The sequence below is a fragment of the Rattus rattus genome, chromosome 9 (assembly GCF_011064425.1).
Source record: "Rattus rattus isolate New Zealand chromosome 9, Rrattus_CSIRO_v1, whole genome shotgun sequence".
NCBI classification, from domain to species: domain Eukaryota; kingdom Metazoa; phylum Chordata; class Mammalia; order Rodentia; family Muridae; genus Rattus; species Rattus rattus.
Window position 1 is genome coordinate 34,091,665 of NC_046162.1, and position 21,889 is coordinate 34,113,553.

A 21,889-nucleotide genomic window follows, 5' to 3' on the forward strand; every position below is an offset into this window, starting at 1 on the left:
CATATGGGCCCTACTGCTGATGGAATATTCAGCAAGTGTTCCAGAGAGAGGTCTTTCCTGAGACGGAAACCAGTGAGAACGGACCCCTGCTCATAAATCCTTAGGAGAAAAAAACAGGCCTGTCTCCCACACACATGCAGCTAATTATCTGGGGTCTCAGGGCTCTCCCTAGGGAGTGGTTAAGAACAGTTTACTGGGGTGAGATCTACTCACGTGTGTGCTTCTCAGTCCTAGCAGCTTGCCCTCCGCTCAGAAACCGGCATCTCACAACCCTCACCAGCAGTGGGCGGGATGGCATGGAGGCTCTGAGCATGAGAGAAGAAGTCACAGGCTTGAAATACTGACAAGGAACAAAGTCTGTCCCCAGACCCAAAGTCTGTCTGTCCCCAGACTGCTGCTGGGCACCCTGGGACACACAGTCCCTTTACATGGTCATCGGTGACTAACTACCTTGGTGCAGCTTAGCCGGAGGCACACAGAACATCAGAATAAACCCAAGGGCTCTCTTGTGTGGGGCTCAAGGTCCAGACAGACGGGCAAACACCCTCTGGGGTGCTAAGTACTGCAGAGAAAGAGTAGCCCTAAGCCACAGGTGAGCGAGCAGGAAGGAGATGGCACAGCTCCTTGTCCTAGCTGGGGCCTGAGGGTGGGGAGTCCCCCGGCCCCCACAAGACATAGAGAGCAGATACTGAAGATACAAGAGAAACGGCTCAGTGGAGAGAGAGCATCTGGGCAAACATGACAGGCAGAGTAGCACAGAGAGAGAAACCAGCCCTGTCTGAATCTTGAGCTGTGTGTTTCAAGAATGGCAAGACCCCTTCTTGTAAGGGAAACACCATAATGAGATTTGCGGTAGGGAAGTGTCGTCCTGACAGGGGACCATGAATGCAAAGCAGAAGGCAAGAAAGAAAAAGGAGAGAACCAGGCACAGAGAAGACAGCACTGGGCCTGTGGTGACAGAGAGGTGGAGGGACTGCAGGTCCTGAGGGGTTATTTACCCCTCACAACTGCGTGAGTGGGATTAGTGCTTGCCTTGTGGTGTTGCTGAAAGGTCACAGTTCCTACGCACACTGTCTAGAGCAGAGACACTCGCTGAGATAGGATTCACTGCCCCTGCTAAGGCAGTGAGTAGACAGAAATGGTGGCTCTGATGAGCCTACCCACACCCACTGGGCTCCTGGGTGTGAGGCAATGTTGACAGAGATGGGGGGGGTGGTCATTTACAGATTAGGAGTGAGGTCTTTGGTTTAGTCCTCTTGGCCACTGCTGCTAGAACTGGTGAGGGCTTCTGTCCTATCTCTGCTGATCGAGGAGGCAGAATGGTATGGAGGCTCTGAGCAGGAGTGTTGCCATGGTCAGACGACTTCAAGCCAGTAATTAGACCTCTCTGGGTCAGCTTTTTGCTTTGGTAGAATGGGGGAGGGACCACTTCTGCCTCAGAGGAGCCTGTGCCCCTTCAGAGAATGCTATTGTGTCACGCAATCCTCGCCAGAAGTGCACATCATTATAGTCATAGTCATTGTCCCAATGATAGGAATAAATAGCAATGAGGGGTAAGGAATGGGGAGGGGCACTGGGTTGTCGGCCTGGGGAGCAAAGTACTTGTTTAAGTGTGGGAAACTGGGTTCAGATCCCCAACACCCACATAAAAAGTCAGGTGCAGTAGCAGGTACCTGTAATCCCAGTTCTGGGGTATCAGGAACAAATGGATCACTAGACCTCACTGGCCAGCCAGCCTAGCTGAATAAGTGAGATCCAGGTTCAGTGAAGGGAGTTCCCTCTCATAAAATAAGGTGGGGAGACACCGAACTCGCTCAGCAATGAAGAGAGCGCACTGCTCTTCTGGGGGACCTGAGTGGGGTGCCCAGCACTCACATCAGGTGACTCACAACCACCTATAACTTTAGCTACAGAGGCACTCACATGTACATACACATACACACACACACACACTCACACACATACTACACACTCACACACTCACACACACATACTACACACACACATATGCTCACACACACATACTACACGCATCACATGTATACTCACACACACACACTCACTCACACACACATACCACACACACACTCATACCACACACACTATACACACACCACACAGACACACTCTACACACACATACTACATACACACACATGGTCACACACACTATACACACACCACACACACACACCACACACACACATACCACATACACACACATGGTCACACACACACACACGCATACATGTATACACACACCACACACACACACACACACACACATACACACACACATACTGTACACACACACACACACACACACACACCACACACACATACACATACACACACACACACACACACATTCACACACACACACACACACACACACACACACTTAAAAAACAATAAAAATACATCTTTAAAAAATGAGGTACAGAGGAATCAAGGACCTTGACCCATCTTGACCTCTAGCCTCCACATGCAGGCACCCATATGTGCATATATGTACATGCATGCACCACATAGACAAAGTAGAGCTGAAAATACATCTCAGTGATAGAGCATGTGCTTAGCATGCATGAAGCCCTGTGATTAACCCCCCCATGCTGATATTATAAATTAAGTAAATTAATATAATGTTATGTAATAAAACTCACTGGATAAACTATATGTGGGCAAGTCATATGTCAATAAATATGTTCAGAGAGTTATCCTGTGGGGGAGGTAACTCGGGCATAGAATGTATGCCTAGCATGTATAAGACCCTAAGCTCCACCCTCAATGCTGGAAGAAAAAAACCTGCAGATATTTGAACACATGGACCTACGCACCAACAAGCCCATGAAGGAGGAAAGAGCAAATCCCAACCCGGGGCACATGGGACCTCCAGGAGCAAGAATGAAGTGACACAGGGAGCGAGGGCTTTAGAGTTACCCTCTAAGCATCCAGACCTGACACAAACTGACCAGCTTTCCAAAGCTGGAGCTTCACCAGAAATCTCAACTCTGCCATGACGTGAGTCGCTCAAGGCCCTGTGTGGTGCACAGCATTAGCCCAAAGGAGCAGGGAAACTAAGCAGGGTGGTTTCCTTACCCAGGGACCCCCAGAAACTTTTCTCTCAGCCTCTTAGCACCTCAAATCTCAGTCTACAGACACGCACAGCTATAGTGGCTTCATTAGAGTCCCAACAAAACCTAGCCAAGAGAAGAACCCAGATTTGGGGACCATGTGACTGGCTCCCAGCCCTGGCTGACATTAGCCTTGGACAGCCTAATCCTGATTCTGGGGGTCCGTAATGGGGACACTGATGTCCCTTGACTGGCTCTGACTGTTAAATGAGCACACTCAGAAGCACCCTGAGGTATACAGTATCCATCACGCCCACTTTTTGATTGAAGAAGGTTCCGTGCCAGCCAAGTTGACCATCACTCAGGGGTTTTTTGGATGGTGTGGTTTGCCAGTACCTCAGCACCCCTGGAACATAAGTCACACATGCTCTGAACAGTCATCTAGCTTCTGCCTGGGTATCAGGCCCCCTGGGAGACCACACCCATGGGCCCACTGACACAGACACATAAGGCGCTGGAGAAAGAAAGACTGTACCTACTGATGAGCAAGGGAGGGTTTGGAACGGAAGGAGAATTCTTTAATGTGTCCAGGGCTGGGATTGGCTTGGCGGGAGAGCCTCCGGGTTGGGTTGTAGATGTTGGTTCATTTGCAGCAGAGTAACGTTGGCTCGTTTAGGGTTTCTTTCTTTGTCTGCTGGGTTTGTTGTGGTTGCCTGGTGCCGAGGCTCAAACCCAGGGCCTCCCAGGTGTTAAACCTGTGCTCTTCCACTGGGCCACACCCCCAGCCCCAGAGGAATAGCATCACGTATCTTTGTAGGCTGATTATGGGTGACAAAATCAACTGTACATTTCCGAATAGCTAATAGAAAAGATTCCGCGTGTCCTCCCAGTTCAGAGGTGGATGGGATCCAGTCACTCTGACCTGATGATTACATAGAACACTGGCTGTCACGCTAGCCCCTGACATGTGTGGTCACGATGCATCAACTTAAAAATGATATCAAAGTGTGTGCCCATCATGTACAAGACCCTGAATTCACGGCCAAGGAGATGTCCCAGCAGCACTTGCTACCTCAACCTCAGTTTGATCCCCAGTTCCCACATGAAAGAAGGAGGAAACCAACTCCTGTATGCGGTCCTCTGACCTCCACAAATGTGCCTTGGCGTGTGCAGCACCACCCACAACCCACTAAGATTTTGTAAAGGTTTATTTTTATTTTCAATTACATGCATCTGTGTGTGTGCACATGTCGGGTCACGCATGCACGTGTGTGCATGCATGCATTGGTAGACTTGGGTGCAGTGCCTGAGGAAGCCAGAAGAGAGGGTTGTATCCACGGAAGCTGGGCGGGGTCACTGACAGTTGTGAGCCTCCTAATATGGGTGCTGGGATCTGAACTTAGGTCCACAGCAAGCATAATACACTCTCACAACTACTGAGCCATTTCTTCAGCCCCCAAACTAAATGACTAATAACCCTGCATTCAACCCTTCCATATCCATGTACATACACATACACACATAAAGTTTTAAGAAAAATTAAGCACGTAAAACAAATAAATACTTTAATACAGATAAGTAATTGGAAGAATACAAAGAGGACAAGGTGACAGAGACCCCCTCAGGTCAGGATCCTTCAGGTGGTCAAAATGTACAGGGCATGGCTGAGGGAGAGAGTTCCCGGCAGATGTGGACTGTGCAAAGGCCCTGAGGTAGAAATATGCAGACAAGCTTAATTAAGCAAAAGCCCTCTGTAGAGGTGGGATAAGGAGCGGTAGGCGGCAGTGGGCATTACTAAACCTACTCCTCACAGTTGCTTGTTAGGGAAACTAACTTCCCTTGTTCCCCAGGAAGCCCACACCGGTCCCCCCAGAGCCTGCTGAAGCTCTCCCTGACTCCTGAAGAGCTCTGGTTAAAGGGTGTGAGCCCCTTCCCCTTGGAGAGCTCTGTCTCCTTGACCCAAAGAGCCAGGAGTCCCAAGTCTAGTACCACATGGCCTGGAACCAGGTTGGTTCTTACTGAGTGGCCAACCTAACTGTCACTCCCTAAGCCCAAACCCACCATGATGCCTCCAGCCATGCACCTCACCTGCCCCTTTCTAGAATCATCTGAGCAGGACAACAGTGGGAGCTTGTGAGGAATTCTCATGAAAATCAAAGCTCACAGGAATGGCCTGGCCTTTTAAGTTATTTTAAAAAAACATAAAAATTAAAAGCTCTCCATCTGCGACAGCAGTAAATCCTGGCCTTCATTAGGTTCGGAGGAGTACAGGAGCCCACATGTCAGTGATTACAGCTTTGGGGTGAATGAAGAGTTGAGGAATTTGGCATCTTTGGGGTGTGCTGGTTTATGTGCGCCTCTCTGGAGCCTGTTTTCCGACAGGAAATGGATCCCAGGGGACCATGAACCCTACCGAGGGCTCATTGCGCTTGCAGATACATCAAGAGCCTCAACCCCAAACCCACCACCACCTGCCACCTGAACCAACATGGCGGTGCCCAGGTAGCACACCTTGGCCTCCAGCAGCATCACCTTTGGCCTGTACCCAGGTCCTCAGACATCCATACTGACCTGATTCCGCCAAAGACACACACCTCTCTCTAAGTTGTCCCCACCAGCCCCTTCCAGTCAGGTCCCCTCCAACCCTTCCAAGCAGGTTCTCACGGCCTGGAGCTCTGTGGGAGGGAAGGGTCACAGACTCTCAGGTCATTTCAAAGCTCTTCAGTCTCTCTGCAGCTGCTCGAGCCCAGGGAGGAGGGAGACGCTCCACACACCCTGAGAACTGCCTGTTACCAGGTGTCTGTTGTTCTGGCTGAGATATCTGTGTCACAGCTGTCAAAGCCGGCGAGACCAGGGTCCAGGGACCCACACCAAACCCAGGGAGGGAAGTTTAAGGGAAACAGGGGAGGGAAAGACAGGCTCCCGTTTATGACAAACATCTTCTACAATATTACTCCCAATCGGTTCTTAGGAGCCCCACCTCTCCACACTGCTGGACTGAGCACAAGGTATCAACAGCTCTTGTCTACCCCTGTGAGACACCATCAGTCAATTAAAGAGACATCATTGATTGAGGGTCTCCACTGTCAACTCAGTGGGGGGGGCTTCCGCCAGAACAGTGGTGCCCACGCACCTCTGTGGTCAAAAGCACTTACCCTAGTCCCACCGTGGTGCTCTGGATGCCACCAAGCTGGTCCCTTTCGCTTAAGCTCTCTTCCTCCCTCCTTCCCCACTTCTTTTAAAGACAGGGTCTTGTGTAGCCCAGGCTAGCCTCAGACTTGCTGTGTATCTGTGGATGGTCTTGACTTTCTGACCTCCCTACCTCCACCTCCTCGGCGTTGGGATTACAGGCATGCACCACCGTGCGTGCTTTATGTAGTGTTGAGACTCGACCCTGGAGCTTCGTGCATGGCAGGCAAGCACTCTCACAACTGAGCTGTACTCGGAATCCCTTCCAGATCCTTTGGCTGTGCTCCTTAGATGGGATATTTCATTCTTTTCCCTAGGGTTGTAGCATAAGCTACAGACCGTCTCCCTGAAAAGGGCAAGCTCAGGAAAGCAAAGGCAGTGGAGGCTAGACCGGTGCTCCTGACACAGCACCTTGCCTTTGGTCCTCGGAGTCTTTATCTGGAAATGGAGCCAAAACGCCCAGCACATAGCTTATCACGTAGCATGAAAAAGCTGCAGGCCTCTCCAACCCATGCTCGCTGGGCACGCTCCTCCCACCGAGACCATTTGCAAGATGACTCTGGGGTCTCCAGAGGACATATGGGGGTTGTATGAAACAAGGCTGGTGTGTCACCACTGTAAATAATGTGTCTGGAATTGCTAGACTCAGCCCACAAAACGACAGGCATTTGGGGTGGCTTCAGGAAGGTCTGCCCCAAGGGTCTGGGGCCGGTCCAGGTCTCAGCACTGCCCGTGGCATGCGGTCTCCTAATGAGATATTCAGTCCATCAGCCTGAGAGCCATCCCTGGGCTACTTGCTTTTCGTGTGGCTTCTGGCATCTTTAAAAATAAATAAATAACAAATGTCAAGATGTGGTTACGAAGCGCATGGACTCTTTGGCTCGCTCTCCCTAACGAGCATATTCTCTGGTAGGAGGGAGCCAGGCGGGGGTCTGGAAGCACAGGATCACGGTCCAGTCAGCTTGGCTCCTCACATTCCTATCCGTGCACCCCAAAAGGGTCAGTTAATCTCTCCGTGCCTCAGTTTCTTCATCTGTGAAATGCATATGAACAGCCTTTCTCCTGGGGTTAGAGTGGGAGGCTCATGAGTTGCCACAGAACTGAGATTGGCGCCAAACCAACACTTTATAAGCGATCCCAGCTTCATCTCGCTTGTACTAAACGCTGTCAGCCTACTGTGGCTGGCTGGTTCCATTGGAGAAGGCGGCCATGTCCACAGCTAAGGTCTTTTTGTAAATGTAAGGTCAGGGGTCAGCCACCCGCCCAGCCCCTCTTGATAAGAGATCCAGCCATTTATTACTAAATAGCACCATGTCCATGTGAGTTCTTCAGGCTTGTCCCTAGATTGGTCAGGGCCTGTCACCAGCCTGGACGACATCCCTGGCTCCAGGCAGACATGATGAGGCTGTGGTCTCTGTTTCCCAGCCAACAGGAGGGTGTGGTCGATGATGGGAAATGAGTCCAGAGGCCTGAAAGCTTTGGAAAGAACTGGGTTTGCAGAGGAAGAGGCTGGGATTTCATTCCCCAGATTGGCACTATTGTCCTCGGTGCTGGCTGAGACTGAGCTAGCCCACCAGCCAGCAAACCTCCCTGGGAAAAGCAGGGGCCCAGCTCCACCAGGGCAGTCTACGGCTACACACCTGCGCCACACCTCCAAGGAACAAGGCCAACTAGAACTGAGCCAAAAAGGATCTGCCCGTGTCTGGAAAGGAATGTGCAGCAAGGCTGGCCTGAGGCCCAGAAAACAGAATGGTCTAGGGCTAGTTTGGGGGAAGAGGGTGGTTTGGTCAGTTTGAGGTTTTTGTTTTCAGGGTTCTGTTTGGGGGCTTTCTGTTACGCTTAGGTTTGCAGTTTGGGGGACAGGGCATCACTATGTAACTTTAGCTGGTCTAGAACCATGTAGACAAGATTGGCTTTGAACTCACAGAGATCCACCTGCCTCTGCCTCCTGAGTGGGGGCATTAAAGGTGTGTTCCACCACATCCATGGCTAAGGCCATGTTTCTAATGACTTTGTCTTAGAAGCTCAAATCAGGAACCTCCCTACCTTCTCCGCTCAGGGACCACCCCACAAATGGCCAGGGTCCCAGGCAACCTCAAGGACCTGTCAGCTCAAGGTCAAGCAAGGGTGATTCAGAGCTGCCTCACTCCACCACTCTCCCAGAGTCCACAGTAGCCACAGTAGCCGGGATGCTCAGGGGTTGGGGCCCTGTCTTAGTCAGGGTTTCTATTGCTGCGATGAAACAGCAGGACCAGAGGAGGAAAGGGTTTGCTCAGCTCACACTTCCACGTTGCCATTCATCACCAAAGGAAGTCAGGACAGGAACTCAAGCAGGGCAGGAACTAGGAGGCAGGAGCTGATGCAGAGGCCATGGAGGGGTGCTGCTAACTGGCTTGCTTTCCGTGGTTTGCTCAGCCTGCTTTCTCATAGACCCAGGACCTCTCGCCCAGGGATGGCACCAACCACAATGGGATGAGGCCTTCCCGATCAATAACCAGTTAGAAAAATGCCTTACAGCTGGATACTGTGAAGACATTTTCTCAGTCAGGCTCCCTCCTTGCGGATAAGTCTGGTCTGTGGGTCAAATTGACATAGGACTAGACAGCACAGGCCTGAAATCTCACAGACCGGATTCAAATCTTAGTCTGCGACTCCCTCTCTGACCCTGGGTGCCATCGTCTTCCCTGACTATCATGGGCCCTCAGCTGTGTCAGCCGACAGCATCACCCAGTCTCTGTCAGGAAAGACTGAGTTCACAGCCTGGGACCGACCGCTGAGGTCAGTTTTGTTTCCTGTTTCCCAATATGATGTATACAATATAGGACATATAGAACCTGCTTCCAGAACGAATCCTTGTCATGTTGCAGAGCTAAGTCTGTACTCCCATGGCTACTACCCGAAGCCCCTACTACACTTTCCACCCCTACCAACCTGACTCTTGTAGGATCTTGGTACAATTGGAGTGAATTGTACAATTGTCATTTAAGTGTGTGTGTGTGTGTGTGTGTGTGCGTGTGCATGTGTGTATGTGTATATGTGTGTGTGCATGTGTGTATGCATGCACCTGAGTATGGAGGCCAGAGATCAACTTCAGGTGTCTTCCCCGGTTGCTCCCCTGTTTTTGTTTTTGTTTTTGTTTTTGTTTTTGTTTTTTTTAAGTTTTTTTGAGACAGGGTTGTTTTTGGGTAGCCCTGGCTTTTCTGGAACTCACTCTGTAAACAAGGCTGGTCTCGAACTCACAGATCCTCCTGCCTCTGCCTCCCAAGTGCTGGGATTAAAGGCATGTGCCACCATCACCTGGCTAATATTGAGTTTTTTATTTCATGATACATATTTTATTGTTTCCCCTCCCCCAATTTCTCCCAGGTCCTTCCCACCTCCTCTAGCCCACCCAACTTTGTGTTCTTTCTGTCTCTATCAAAAAGAGGCAAAAATTGAAAATCAAAACAAACAAAAAACCAGAAAAGCCAATAAGGCACAAAATGCCAAGACAAAACACACACACGCGCGCGCGCGCACACACACGCACGCATGCACACACACTTGAGTCTGCTTTGTATTGTACAGCTACCCTTAGGCAAGGGACCTGTCCTTAGAGCGTGGTTCATATACCCAGTGACACTCCATGGGAGAAAACCTATTTTCCCTTTGCCAATGGGCATCAATTGCAGATAGCGTCTTGGTTAGGGCTGAGACCTCATGTCCGTTTTCCCCTCTCAGCCCCGGGACTGCCTATCTAGCTATGTACAGGTCTTGTGCACACTGCCACACTCTGTGAGTTCGTAGATTCCATCATCCCTGTTGTGTCTTGGAGTCCTTCACCACCGTGGCTCTGCAGCCTTCCTGCCTCCTCTTCTGATACATCCATGAGGGGAGGAGGGGCTTTAATGAAGACACCCATTTAGGAGTAAGGGCTCCAAGTCTCTCACTCTCCGCACACTGCCCAGCTGTGTCTAAGTTAGTTCCCATCTTCTGCAAGAAGAATAAGGGCTGGGTGGGACACTGATCTATGCACATAGCAATATAGCCATCAGGAGTCATTTCAGCGCTATGTCCCATTAGCAGAATGACCCATGACCTAGCTAATCTCAGGTTCTTGGTCACTTCAGCAGTGTCAACTATAGGTTCCATCTCACAGTGTGGGCCTTAAATCCATTTTTAAGTGGATGGTTACTCCCATAACATTTGTGTATTACATCAGTGTATCCTACAGGCAGGCCCCAGTTGCGGATCATACTGTAGTTGGGTAAAGTCATGGTTGCCTCTCTCCTTCGGTAATGTGCAGAGCAGCGTCCGACATCATGCACACTAGTCAGCAGCCGTGACGCTTACAGTTAGGCTCCATTCAGCTTTTCCTTACTCGGTGACACAGCGTCACCTTCAGCAACAGAGCGCTACCATCAGGATCACTTTTTGAGGCAGGTCCTCATTGATCTGGGACTCACCAATTCAGTTAGCCTGGCTAACCAGAAAGCCCCAAGGAGCTACCTGTCTCTGTGTCCCCTGAACTGGATAGGAAATGCTCACCACCACACAAAACCTCTTATGTGACTTTGGAGCCACCAACACGCCTGGGCTTTTACATAGACTCTGGTAACCTAACTCAGATACTCACGGTCACGTGGCAAGCACTTTACCAACTGTGCCGTCCCCCCAGATTCTTTTCTTTACTCTTTTGTAACTGTCTTGTTTCCTGCAGCATGATGTCCCCAAGGCTTATCCGTGTTGTAGCATGTGTCAGAACATCCTTCCTGCTTATGGCTGAGTCACACCTCATTATGGTATGAGCTACCCTTGCTTACCCACCCCAGAGAATGGGCTGTGACTCAACCCTAAACAGGAACGAAGTCATTCCACCTCTGGCTGTTGTGTCTGGGGCCATTTTCTTGGTTGCTCTGAAGCCTCTGCCCCATCTCACCCCCATGTGTAGAGAGAAAAGAGGGGAGAGAGAAGGGAAAGCCTGTTGCAGAACTGTTGAACAGATTCAATTTTTAAAAACCATACAAAAGTTCCTGCCCTGTGGGCATGGCGGAGAGATGATCAGGTCAGCACCGGGGGCTGAATGGCCAGGTTGTGGCCTGGTCGCTGAGTCTCTACACAGCCCAGCTAGGTGACTGGCTACCCTACAAGAGGCCATCAATAAGTCAGGAGCTGATGACACTGTCGTGCCGGGAGGTAGAAGCAGGGGATTTAGGGACTCGAGTTTGAGGGGAGGTAAGGGGAGTTTGAGGCTTAGGGGCCCCCTTCAGAGTTGCTCAATGGTGTGACTTCTCCATCCCAACCAAAGATAAAATTTCTGTATTAGAATTTCTGTAGTATTGTCCCTCTCGGCTTGGGGACAAATTGATTCAATAGATAGAATACTTACCAGGCATCTACAAGGGCTCTATGCCCAGGAGCACATATAGTGGTGCATGCCCGCAAATCTAGCACTCAGGAGAGCAGGGAGAGCAGAAGTTTAAGGTCGTCTTTATATAGCAATGTTCAAGGGCAGCCTGGAGGACCATGAGATCCTATCTTTAAAAAAATAATGATAATAAATAAATAAAAGTTGCCTTGTATCTGCCCTTGAACTCCTGGAGTTAGTTAATGCAGCCACGGGCATCCTGAGTAACTCAGGATGTTATTCTGTTATCCCAGGGCCTCGGATGGCATGTGTCACACCAGAAACCTCAGGGCTGCATGGAGCAATCCCTCTCCTTGACTGTGCAATAGCTTTGGAATGCTTAGCTGCTGCCTTCCGATGCCCAGACGGGCAGGGATTAGGGACACAGACAAGACCTCTGCTTCCCGTAGGTCAGCCCTGCCCTCCTATACTCAAGGAGGGGTTAGGGGCTTGGAGTTGAAGCTTAGCAGTAAAGCACTTGTTTAGCCTGTGTGGGGTCCTAAACCCCAGCATCAGAAAAACAAAGACAGGGACATTGCCTGGAGCTGGCACCTGCCCACAAGAGGAGAGCTGCTGGGTCTCTCCACGTGCCTGGGAGAAGCAGAAAAAAACACATTTGCATGCAGGCCTATGCCCAGGCATGGCGGACTCACCCATCTTTATGCAATGGGGAAGAAATAAGAGCAGAAACCACTCCCCTCCTTGCCACCTCTCCTAACCAAGCCAGGTGGTTCTGTGTCTGCTCTAAGGCCTGGGGCTTGTTGGATTGCGGGGCACGACTGTGGGACGCATGTGGCCCAGGGTAACTGGACATGACACAACACAAGATTGTAAACTTAAAGCACTGAAAGGAACAACTGGAGGGAGGCTTTTCTCTTCTTTTGTAATCTGAGTGGGTGGTTATTGAGCACGGTCTTCGCAGTTGACGGCATTGTACTGCAGTGTCAAGACATTGGACGTTGGGCTGGAGAGATGGCTCAGTGGTTAAGAGCACCGACTGCTCTTCCAGAGGTCCTGAGTTCAATTCCCAGCAACCACATGGTGGCTCACAACCATCTGTAATGAGATCTGGGGTCATCTTCTGGCCTGCAGGCATACATGCAGACAGAAAGCTGTACTGTGTATACATAATAAATAAATAAATAAATAAATAAATAAATAAATAAATAAATAAATATTTGGGCTGGGGATTTAGCTCAGTGGTAGAGCGCTTGCCTAGGAAGCGCAAGGCCCTGGGTTCGGTCCCCAGCTCTGAAAAAAAGAAAAAAAAAAAAAAAAAGACGTTGGACGTGCCTGACTAGCAATTGTTTGAAGTGACTAAATGGGAGGAAGTAAGAGAGGGACCTATCATGCCTCTCTTTGGCCTTCCCTCGGCCAGCATCCCATCCCAGGCTCACAACTGGGGACAGACACAGAGCTGTAGGAGAGGCTGTAAGAGGGACTGTTGGGGACAGAGCAGAAGGGCAGGTGCTTGGAGGCAGGGGGAGACAGAGAGACAAATGAAGCCACGGTCTCGGTTGGGAGTGGGGAATAAAGGGCACAAGAGGATTCTGGGATGCTATCCAGCCAGCTTCTTGAACACTGGTGAGGAGAGTCTGTTTGGATGCACGTTGCCTCCCCTCAAAGCTGAGCATTTGAATATGAATCTTAGGACAAAGGGCGGGCCTGTGGACCACATGGGTGAATCACACAGAAGCCTCCAGAGCCTGGTTGCGACCGGCCCTGGGTGTTTCCAAGCAGGCTCCTTCCTCTCCACTTGGGCCCTTTAATCTCTGGACAGCCAGTGTGACAGACTGCAGCCCCACAGGCCCTGTATGCTCAGTGACATCCCAGCTTGGATCCGCTGGGAGCTTTGCACAAAGGGCCCCGGAGGCAGGGTACCCCACCCTGCCTGGGCAGTTGCCTCATCTGTCGCACTTGTCCCTATGGGGCCTACTGCAGAACCATGCCACCCAGAAGAGCTACCCCGACGAATCCATTCATTCTGCCTCCTCAACAAAAGCAAATCTGGCCTAAGTTAACCCAGACAGGGAAACGTTAGGCTTGGGCCAGCAATGATCGTCGAAGTGCCGTGGTGCTGGTTCAGCCTCAGGTCTGCACATAGCCTGGTGTGGCTCCCCCTTGGACCTCCTTTCCTGTCGTGCCCCACAGCTCAGCCTTCTGTGGCCTGGCAGGAGACCTCATGGCTCTGTGGGTGAAGATTGGGTCTTCTCCCTCCACAAGCAGAGGAACAGGGCACCGTTTCTCGTGCTGATTGATGTGTTGCCGTCCCCGTGTACTCTCCCAGAGGACAGAAGGGCACCAAGGATGCCGAGTGGCCCCCAAACCTTAGGGGGTCTTGTTATTCTATGTGGCTGGCCCACAAGGTTCTCGGATGCCAGCAGCCACACACAGGGCACAGGAAAGAGACAGAAATAAGAGTGTGGGTTACTGTGATCCTGAGACGGTGACGCATCCACGTGGCGATGTCAAGGAGGCAGATGACCACACACTCAAGTGCAGATGCCTCAGGCGCTGGCCTAGAGACACCCGTAAACGTTAAATTCCATACGTTCAGGTGCAAGTAGCCATTTGTTATGGGAGTGACGGAGTCGTGTCCTTGCCAGGTTATCCTGTCCCTCTCAAATTTCACACAAATTCCAACCTCAAAGCCTGTATCCAAAACACCAGGGTCTAAGTCTTTGATGGAAGTTTCTGTCCTAAACACAGAACCATGGAATGGAGTGTATTTGTCTCTTCTGTGGTTTTCCCCCGTTTATTTTTAAACACACAGTCTCATGTAACCCGGACTGGCCTCAAAGTCAATACAGCCATGGATGACTTTGAAGCCCCTGGTCAGTCCCTCTTGCCTCCTCTTCCCTAGAGCTGAGATTATAGGCTCTGCCACAGTGCCTGGGGTAGGCAGTCCTAGGGATCAAGTCCAGGGCTTCCTGCATGCTAGGCAAGCCCTCTACCAAATGAGTCCCTGCCTCAGCCCTGAATGCCTTTAATCCTTAAGTTTCACTCAGCTGTTCTGACCAGAAACCCTCAGCCCAAGAGGCTAGGAAGAAGTTCATTCTCTCCTCATCCACTGCAAAGGCCTCAAGATTCACCCTGGTCCTGTGGGGCCCTTTCTATCCATCAGAACCTCCATTTCTCCCTGCGCCTCAGAATCCTTCTCTCCTCCGGTTGCAGAGCATCCCTTCAAAGCCAGAAGTGCCAAGGCCGGGGCTGCTTCTCTGCCTGTACTTAGTCCTCAGTCCAGGACTATCAGGTGCACCTGATCAGTCAGGGGGAAGGAAGAGAGAAGCCCTTAGTGTTGATTATTCCTCATTGCTGGGCCAAAATGCCTGACATGGGTGATGGTCTCAGTGACTTCTGCAAGCACCTCAGACCCCATTGTCACCGAGCAACCAACATGTGGGAACCTCAGACTCGGGCACAAGGCTGGCCTGTAACTTGGAGCCTTCTCGTCATTTCATATCCAGATCGTTCGTGTCTGGGGACTGACAAGGGTGGAGGGCCATTTAAACCGAGAGAGGCTTAGACACGTGGGAGGAGGCCTGGATGCACAAAGAACATAGAGTGACCGTCTGCGGGCTACACTAAAGCACCCAGACGTGAGCAGCTCCCAGGGCTTAAAGGGTGGAGGTTCAAGTGTGCTGTGAAAAGAAGTTAAAGGAACAGCACGGTGCCTGCGGTTGCCAAATTTAACCTGTAGTATCCTGACTGTGGCAGCACTGGTTTGTTTGGTTTTTTTTTTTTCTTTTCTTTTTTTTCGGAGCTTGGGACCGAACCCAGGGCCTTGCGCTTGCTAGGCAAGCGCTCTACCACTGAGCTAAATCCCCAACCCCGGCAGCATTGGTTTTTACCGTGTGGATCTTCTTTCATTTTATAGAACACTGCAAAGCATTGGGGGCGGGGCTTTGTGAGAAAAACGCGCGCCCTCAGCTTTTCTCTCTCCCACGGTCTCTCCTGGTGCTCTCTCATGGGAGCACCTCTTAGCTTAGAAAGGACCTAGGAATGAGTAAACCAATAGCAGGATGGGGAAGAGTGTGCAGCGGAGCCTGGAAGAACAAAGACGGGGCGTGGCGAAAGCGAGAGGGATCTCTCCGCCGGCTCCCTCCACCAGCCTCAGGCAGGCTCCCGGGGTGCTCCGTGGACATGGGTGCGGTCTACTCCCCTAGTGGTAGGACGCGGCAGGTAGAGGCCATGTGAACATATCTTGGCTTTCCTTCTCAACGAATCCACCCTTGTTTTCCTGCCTAGGTCCCCCTGGACGGCGTGGCAAGCCGGGACGAAGAGGCGACCCAGGTGAGTCCTGGTTTTCTCAGTTCCTGAGCCAAAGCTGAGTTGCACACCGTGGAGCCTGGGCCCAGATGGAGGTGCCAACCGCCTACGTCCTGGTCCTGGATCCTGTCCTTCTCCTTCAGTGACACCTATCTCTGGGTAGCCGTGCCTCATACCACCTCTTCCAGGCTTCCTGGCATCCACCGATCCCGATCTAGATGTTCTACGTCCTCAGCATCCTCCCTGAATCCGCCGGCCTTAGAAACTCAATTTTTTTAAAGATTTATTTATTTTATATGAGTACACTGTAGCTGTCGGACACACCAGAAGAGGGCATCGGATCTCATTACAGATGATTGTGAGCCACCATGTGGTTGCTGGGAATTGAACTCAGGTCCTCTGGAAGAGCAGTTAGTGCTCTTAACCGCTGAGCCATCTCTCCAGCCCCAAAAACTCAATTCTTGATCACCCATTCGGAAACAGCGGCCCTCTATGTCAGCTGACAGAGACCCTGCCAGCTAGCCTTCTGCCATGGGACTGTCCATGGGACGCCATCCCCTGCAGATCTCAACTCCTTCCCAAACCCTGCCTCTCCTATCTTTGAAAGGGCCATCAGACTAAGGTTTCACCACCTTCCTCTATGCAAACCCCAGGCCTCCCTGTCCCCACAGCCACCTTCTGCCGTTAAGTTCATCGCATGCAAAATGAACTTACTATAGAGTCCCTCACGGTTTGACCTCCTCCAACCCAAAGCTTCACCACTGTCCCCCAAGAGGCATCTACCCCTCTGCCTCACTTTCCTATATCTGACATCACCTTGGCCAAAGTAACCAATGGCTACAGCAAGACATGTCGCTGTCTTCATCTTCCTGCTTTCTCTCTTTCCCTCCTTTCTTTCTTACTCAGCTATCAAGAAAAAACATCAGGGAGCTGGAGAGATGGCTTCAATGGTTAAGAGCACTTGCTGCTCCTACAAAGGACCTGAGTTTGGTTCCCAGCACCCACATTGGGTGGCTCACAACCACACGTCCAGCTTCAGGGGATCTGATGCCCTCTTCTGGCCTCTATGGGTACTACACTCCCATGTACTTCCTACACACACATTCTCTCTCTCTCTCTCTCTCTCTCTCTCTCTCTCTCTCTCTCTCTCTCTCTCTCTCTCTCTCCTTCTCTCCTTCTAGGTCAGTTTAAAGACTCATGTGCCCACATCCCTTTTGGTGTTTCATTTGTCCTGGCTCAAGAATTTCAGCCGACTAGATACATAAGAGAAACATTCAGGGCTGTGAGTAAGACTGGTGCAAGATCTGCGAGTCAGTGACACATGTGCTGCTTAAGGCCTGTAGGGTTCCATTTTTAAGTGTAATAGATTGGTTATGGATAGGTAGCTGGAGTTCATTCTCCCTAGACAGCTGGTGCTGCTTCAAGAAAATGCTTCCTGGCCATGTGATCCCATGAGTGTGCACAACTCCTTGAGAGGTCTGCTTGCTCCTCGCTGTCCTTCTGGATCCACACTGCTGCCTCCTCTCCAGCTCCCCCGAGCCGGTTTCCACAGGCATCACTACCCTTGACCTCTCGGTCTCCTCAGTCTATCCCACTTGCCTCTTAAATGACTTCCCTTGGCCCTCACTTCTCCTCTCTCCCCAAATCATCCTACCCCTGTGGCCCCAACTGCCCATGATACTGGTGATGCCTTTCTTCGTGCCTCTGGAGATTAAATGGTTTTTTGCCCCTCTGAACACATCACCACCCCATCCCCCATCCCACTTCACCTTCCCATCACAGGAGACAACATCCTTGCTTCCTGTGCAGCGTCCCTGATCCTTCCCCCTTCCATCTCTTCCAGTTTATCTCTGATCCTCTCCATCTCTTCCCCAGTTTATCTCCCTGATCTCTGTTGCCACCCTCATTTCCTCCCCTGTCCCAGGCGTGTTTTTCTTCCCTGTCCCCCATTTTCTCTTTATCCTCAAGCTCAAACTCAGGCCTCCCACATTCTGTAAGTGCATCTGGGGCCACCTCCTGCCTGGCCCCCACCATCCCTTAAACCTAGCACAGATAGGCTGTTCAGAGGGACCCACCCCAAGAGGATCCCAGGCTGGCTGTGACTAAGGAAAGCCAGCTCGAGTTCAATGGATGCCCCCCTCATTTTTTCCTCCCCTGTCCCAGACGTGTTTTCCAACTCCTTCTCTACCTGAGCTCTTACTGCCCATACCTTCTTTCCTCTTTATCCTCCTTGACTTTAGACTCAGACATGCTTTTTGCAAGGAGCTGAGAAACACTGTCACTTTTTAAGTACAAAATATAATGCCCCTTGGTTCACTCACAAACCCATTAGAGGAGTTGGGAAGTGTTCAATCAGTAATGCACTTGCAGCTCAAGCCTGAGGAATCGAGCTCGGTCCCCAGTACCCTCACAAAGTGCCATGGCGGCTTGCACTGGTAACCTCAGTGTTGGAGACAGAGACAACCAGATGTGGATACCAGCTTTGGTATCAGTGAACACACTCATCCCCTTTCTAAAACACACACACACACACACATGACACACACACACACACACACACACACACACACACACATGAACACATTCACATTCACAAAAACAGATACAGATCTAAAAAGATGTTTCTTAAAAAAAAGACATAGGAATGGCCAGTAGCCGCTGGGTGTGGTGGACCTGTAATCCCAACACTGGTGGAGACTGAAAAGCAGGATGATTCTAAATTCAAGGCCAGTTTGGACCAAAGAAGTGAATCACAGGCAAGCCTGTCTCAAAAGAAGAGGGAGAGAAAAACTTAGCAAAATCGAACCCTCCAAACAGGGGAAATGTCTGTGTCATCAGGTGATTACAAGTCAGAACCATTAGCTGTGTCACCTCGCTCCGTAGGAATAGCTGTAACCAAAAGGACGGAAGACAGCGTGATCTGGTTTAAATGTGGAGAAAAGGGAGTCTCCGCCCAGTGTTAGAGGAGGTGCCACAGTGGGAACCAGCATGGAGTTTCCTCAAGGAGTTATGTAGCCCAACTATCCCACCTCTGGGTATATACACACGATGTGGCATCACTGTGGGGGAGGGACATCTGCACCCACTGCTCCTCTTAGCACTTTTCATAGCAGCTGAAAAACACAGGCAACTTAGAGTCTGCACAATGGCTCGAACGAAATATAGTCGATACGTTTTGGAATGGTATTCACCTGTGAGAAGAGAACCAAGTCCACCAGAAAAATAAAACTGAATCAGCAAGCCCGAGCCAGTGAGAGATCCTGTCTCAGAAAAGCAAAGTGTGTCAAGAATAACCCCCGTGGCTGACCTCTGACCCCCATGCACACCTGCAGCTCTATACTGGGTCCCTCAGAACCCTACATTCCACGTGATCCCCAGAGGACCGCAATATGAGAATATGTTCTTACCGCAGCTCTGCAGACTAGGAAACAAGACTCCAAGGGAAATACTGTCTGGTCTAGGGTCAGCTGCTAACCAAGGCGACAGACACCTCCCCGTCTGCAGCCCTCCCTGTGAGGTGTTCTGTTCCTCCCTGTCAGAGCCCATGAGAGCCACATAAAGCAGATGCCCCTCTCTGGTTGACTTTGGGTGGGCCTGGTGTTTATTTCTAGATAGCTCCACACACATGCACATCCTGACATTGTCACCTACGTTATACAAGGCAGGCCCTTTCCTGTGCCCCTGGGAGAAAGGTTCTTCTGGAATGCTGGGACAGGATCTAACTAGAATATTGTCCTACTTCATACACTCCTGACATCCGTGGGACCAGTCCCTTAGTGTCTCCCAATGCTGATCGAAACCTTTCCCTGGACGGCATCCTCCTGGCCCCTCAGTATTCACAGGTCCAACTGGTCCAAACAGAATGGAGTTCTCGACTACTCTGTGTAGTCTGCAAGCGGGAAGCACAACACAATGTGAGGTGTAATTAATTGCCCAGGCTGACCTCCTTCCCCAGGCAAGCTTGCGTGACGCTGAATTCCAGGGATGAGATTTTGTACCTGATGTTCCCATTTCGGCTAAAAGGCTGGAGGCCTCTCCAGAGAGTGCCATTTAAATAAGAGCAGCTTTGCTCTGTGGTCCAGACATGCTTAGGGCCATTGGTCCTTCAATGTGAAATTACACAGTGGAAAACTGACAGCTGTTCTTCTTTTCCCTGAGGTCTATGTGCATATGTGTGCACACGCGTGTGTGTGCGTGTGTGTGTGTGCACGCATGTGTGTGTGTGTGATGGGCTTGTATGCATGTGCATGTGTGTGTGCATGTACGTCTGTGTGTGTGTGCATGTGTGTATGTGTGTGTGATGGGCTTGCATGCATGTGTTCTCTAATTCCAGCCTTAGCTTGTGTTTCATCTATGCTAGAGCTATTCTCATTGCTTTGAGTGGTCATGCACACACATGAGTGAGTGCTTGTGCATACACACACACACACACACACACACACACACACACACACACACACACTGAGCATCATCTTCTTCAGTTCTCCCCACTACCCAGAAAGGCAGCCATGGATATGCATTCCCAGACACCAACTTCTAACCTGCTTTTCCCTCATCACTGCCTCTGTGTTCGCCTCAGTCTTAATCCATTTCTGCACAAACTCAGTGTAAACGCCCCTGGGTCACTCCCTTCCTTAGAAAGTCCTGAGATTCACAGCAGAAGGTTCGTGAGCTCCTGCAGGAAGTGTTTGGATTCTAGGGTGTAGATCCTCATCATGCTCGAGCTAGCTAAGTGAGCAAGGCAGAAGACCTGTTCAAACCAGGGAGAGCAGCCCAGGGGCAGACCAGGAGCAGAGCCTAGGACAACAGTGATGATTGTAGGGCTGGGAACAGGGACTCCAACACCCTCAGCCCACAAGGACAGCCACCACCTCCACTGTGTGGGCCACCGTTGGCATGCTAACAGAAATACTCTGCAGGAAGATCAAGCATACCTTTGGGAGACATTGGGGAATGACTGGACCCTGGAAGAGTCAAAATCTCCAGGCGAGAGGATGGGCTCCCAGACCCACCACCCACCTGTCAGCACCGAACAGGCCGCTCACCCACCCAGGCAGCCAGTCCCTCCCATCCCCCAAGGTGTGGATGAACATGGCTCCCAGACTGGGAAGCCCTGACAGGCCACAGCCACTCTGTAGATAGTCCGGAGAATTAACAAACCTCCTACTTCCTCGGGCTAAGTCATCTGGCCCTCATTTAATTGCTCTCACATTCTGGGGGCTTAGAACATGTGTTTGAAAGCTGCGTGCCTAAGGGTCAGAGAGCAAAAATACATGGTAGAGCCAGGCTCAGGGGCGGAGGCACCATGTGGTCAGTTGGGGGACCTGAACTAGACTCACTCTCTAGGGAGAGAGCCCTGGAGGGCCTCAGCCATGCCCCCTTCCCAAGCCATCTCTCTGCCTCCAGCAGCTGGGCCAGCCAGTAACGTATATAACAAAGTCACTGGGTAAAGTGTTTAGCAGAGGTGGTGGCCCAACAGACAGCCCCTGCCTTTCTGCCTCTCTATAATGCCCATCTGAGTGTATGTACCTGCCAGACACGGAGCTGGGCATCAGGGTAGCTGTCAGATGTCAGTCACCCCAGGAAGGGCAGAGAAGGCTGCCCTTAATTGGCATGGGTCAGTTCCTCAGGGCATGTACAGGAAGACAAGCCCCGGGGGCAGGCACATGGGCAGGTGCAGGCAGGCGTGGTCATCTGCCCTCAAGAAGGTGACTGCTGAGTCTTTCTAGTGGCGTTTGTCTTCTCTGGAAGACAAGAAGCAAGGTCAATCACTGTAAGTTCAGGATTTATGCTGTCCATGCCCTGTTTGACCCCAACGAGACTTAGGGGAAACATGGCCTCTATATCACCACTGGTGGGAGTATTAACATATCTAATTTACCATTCAAAAATCCTGACCAGGGTCGGGGATTTAGCTCAGTGGTAGAGCGCTTGCCTAGCAAGCGTAAGGCCCTGGGTTCGGTCCCCAGCTC

The 21,889-nt window shown here is 51.0% G+C and overlaps 1 protein-coding gene across 1 annotated transcript in view; it reads left to right on the forward strand.

Annotated features, from left to right (window-relative positions):
• Col23a1 (collagen type XXIII alpha 1 chain) overlaps positions 1–21,889 on the forward strand; it is a 290,415-nt gene that overhangs the window by 211,191 nt on the left and 57,335 nt on the right. Inside the window, 1 exon segment of the mRNA XM_032914417.1 lies at positions 15,897–15,941. Coding sequence (XP_032770308.1) covers positions 15,897–15,941 — 45 coding nt within the window.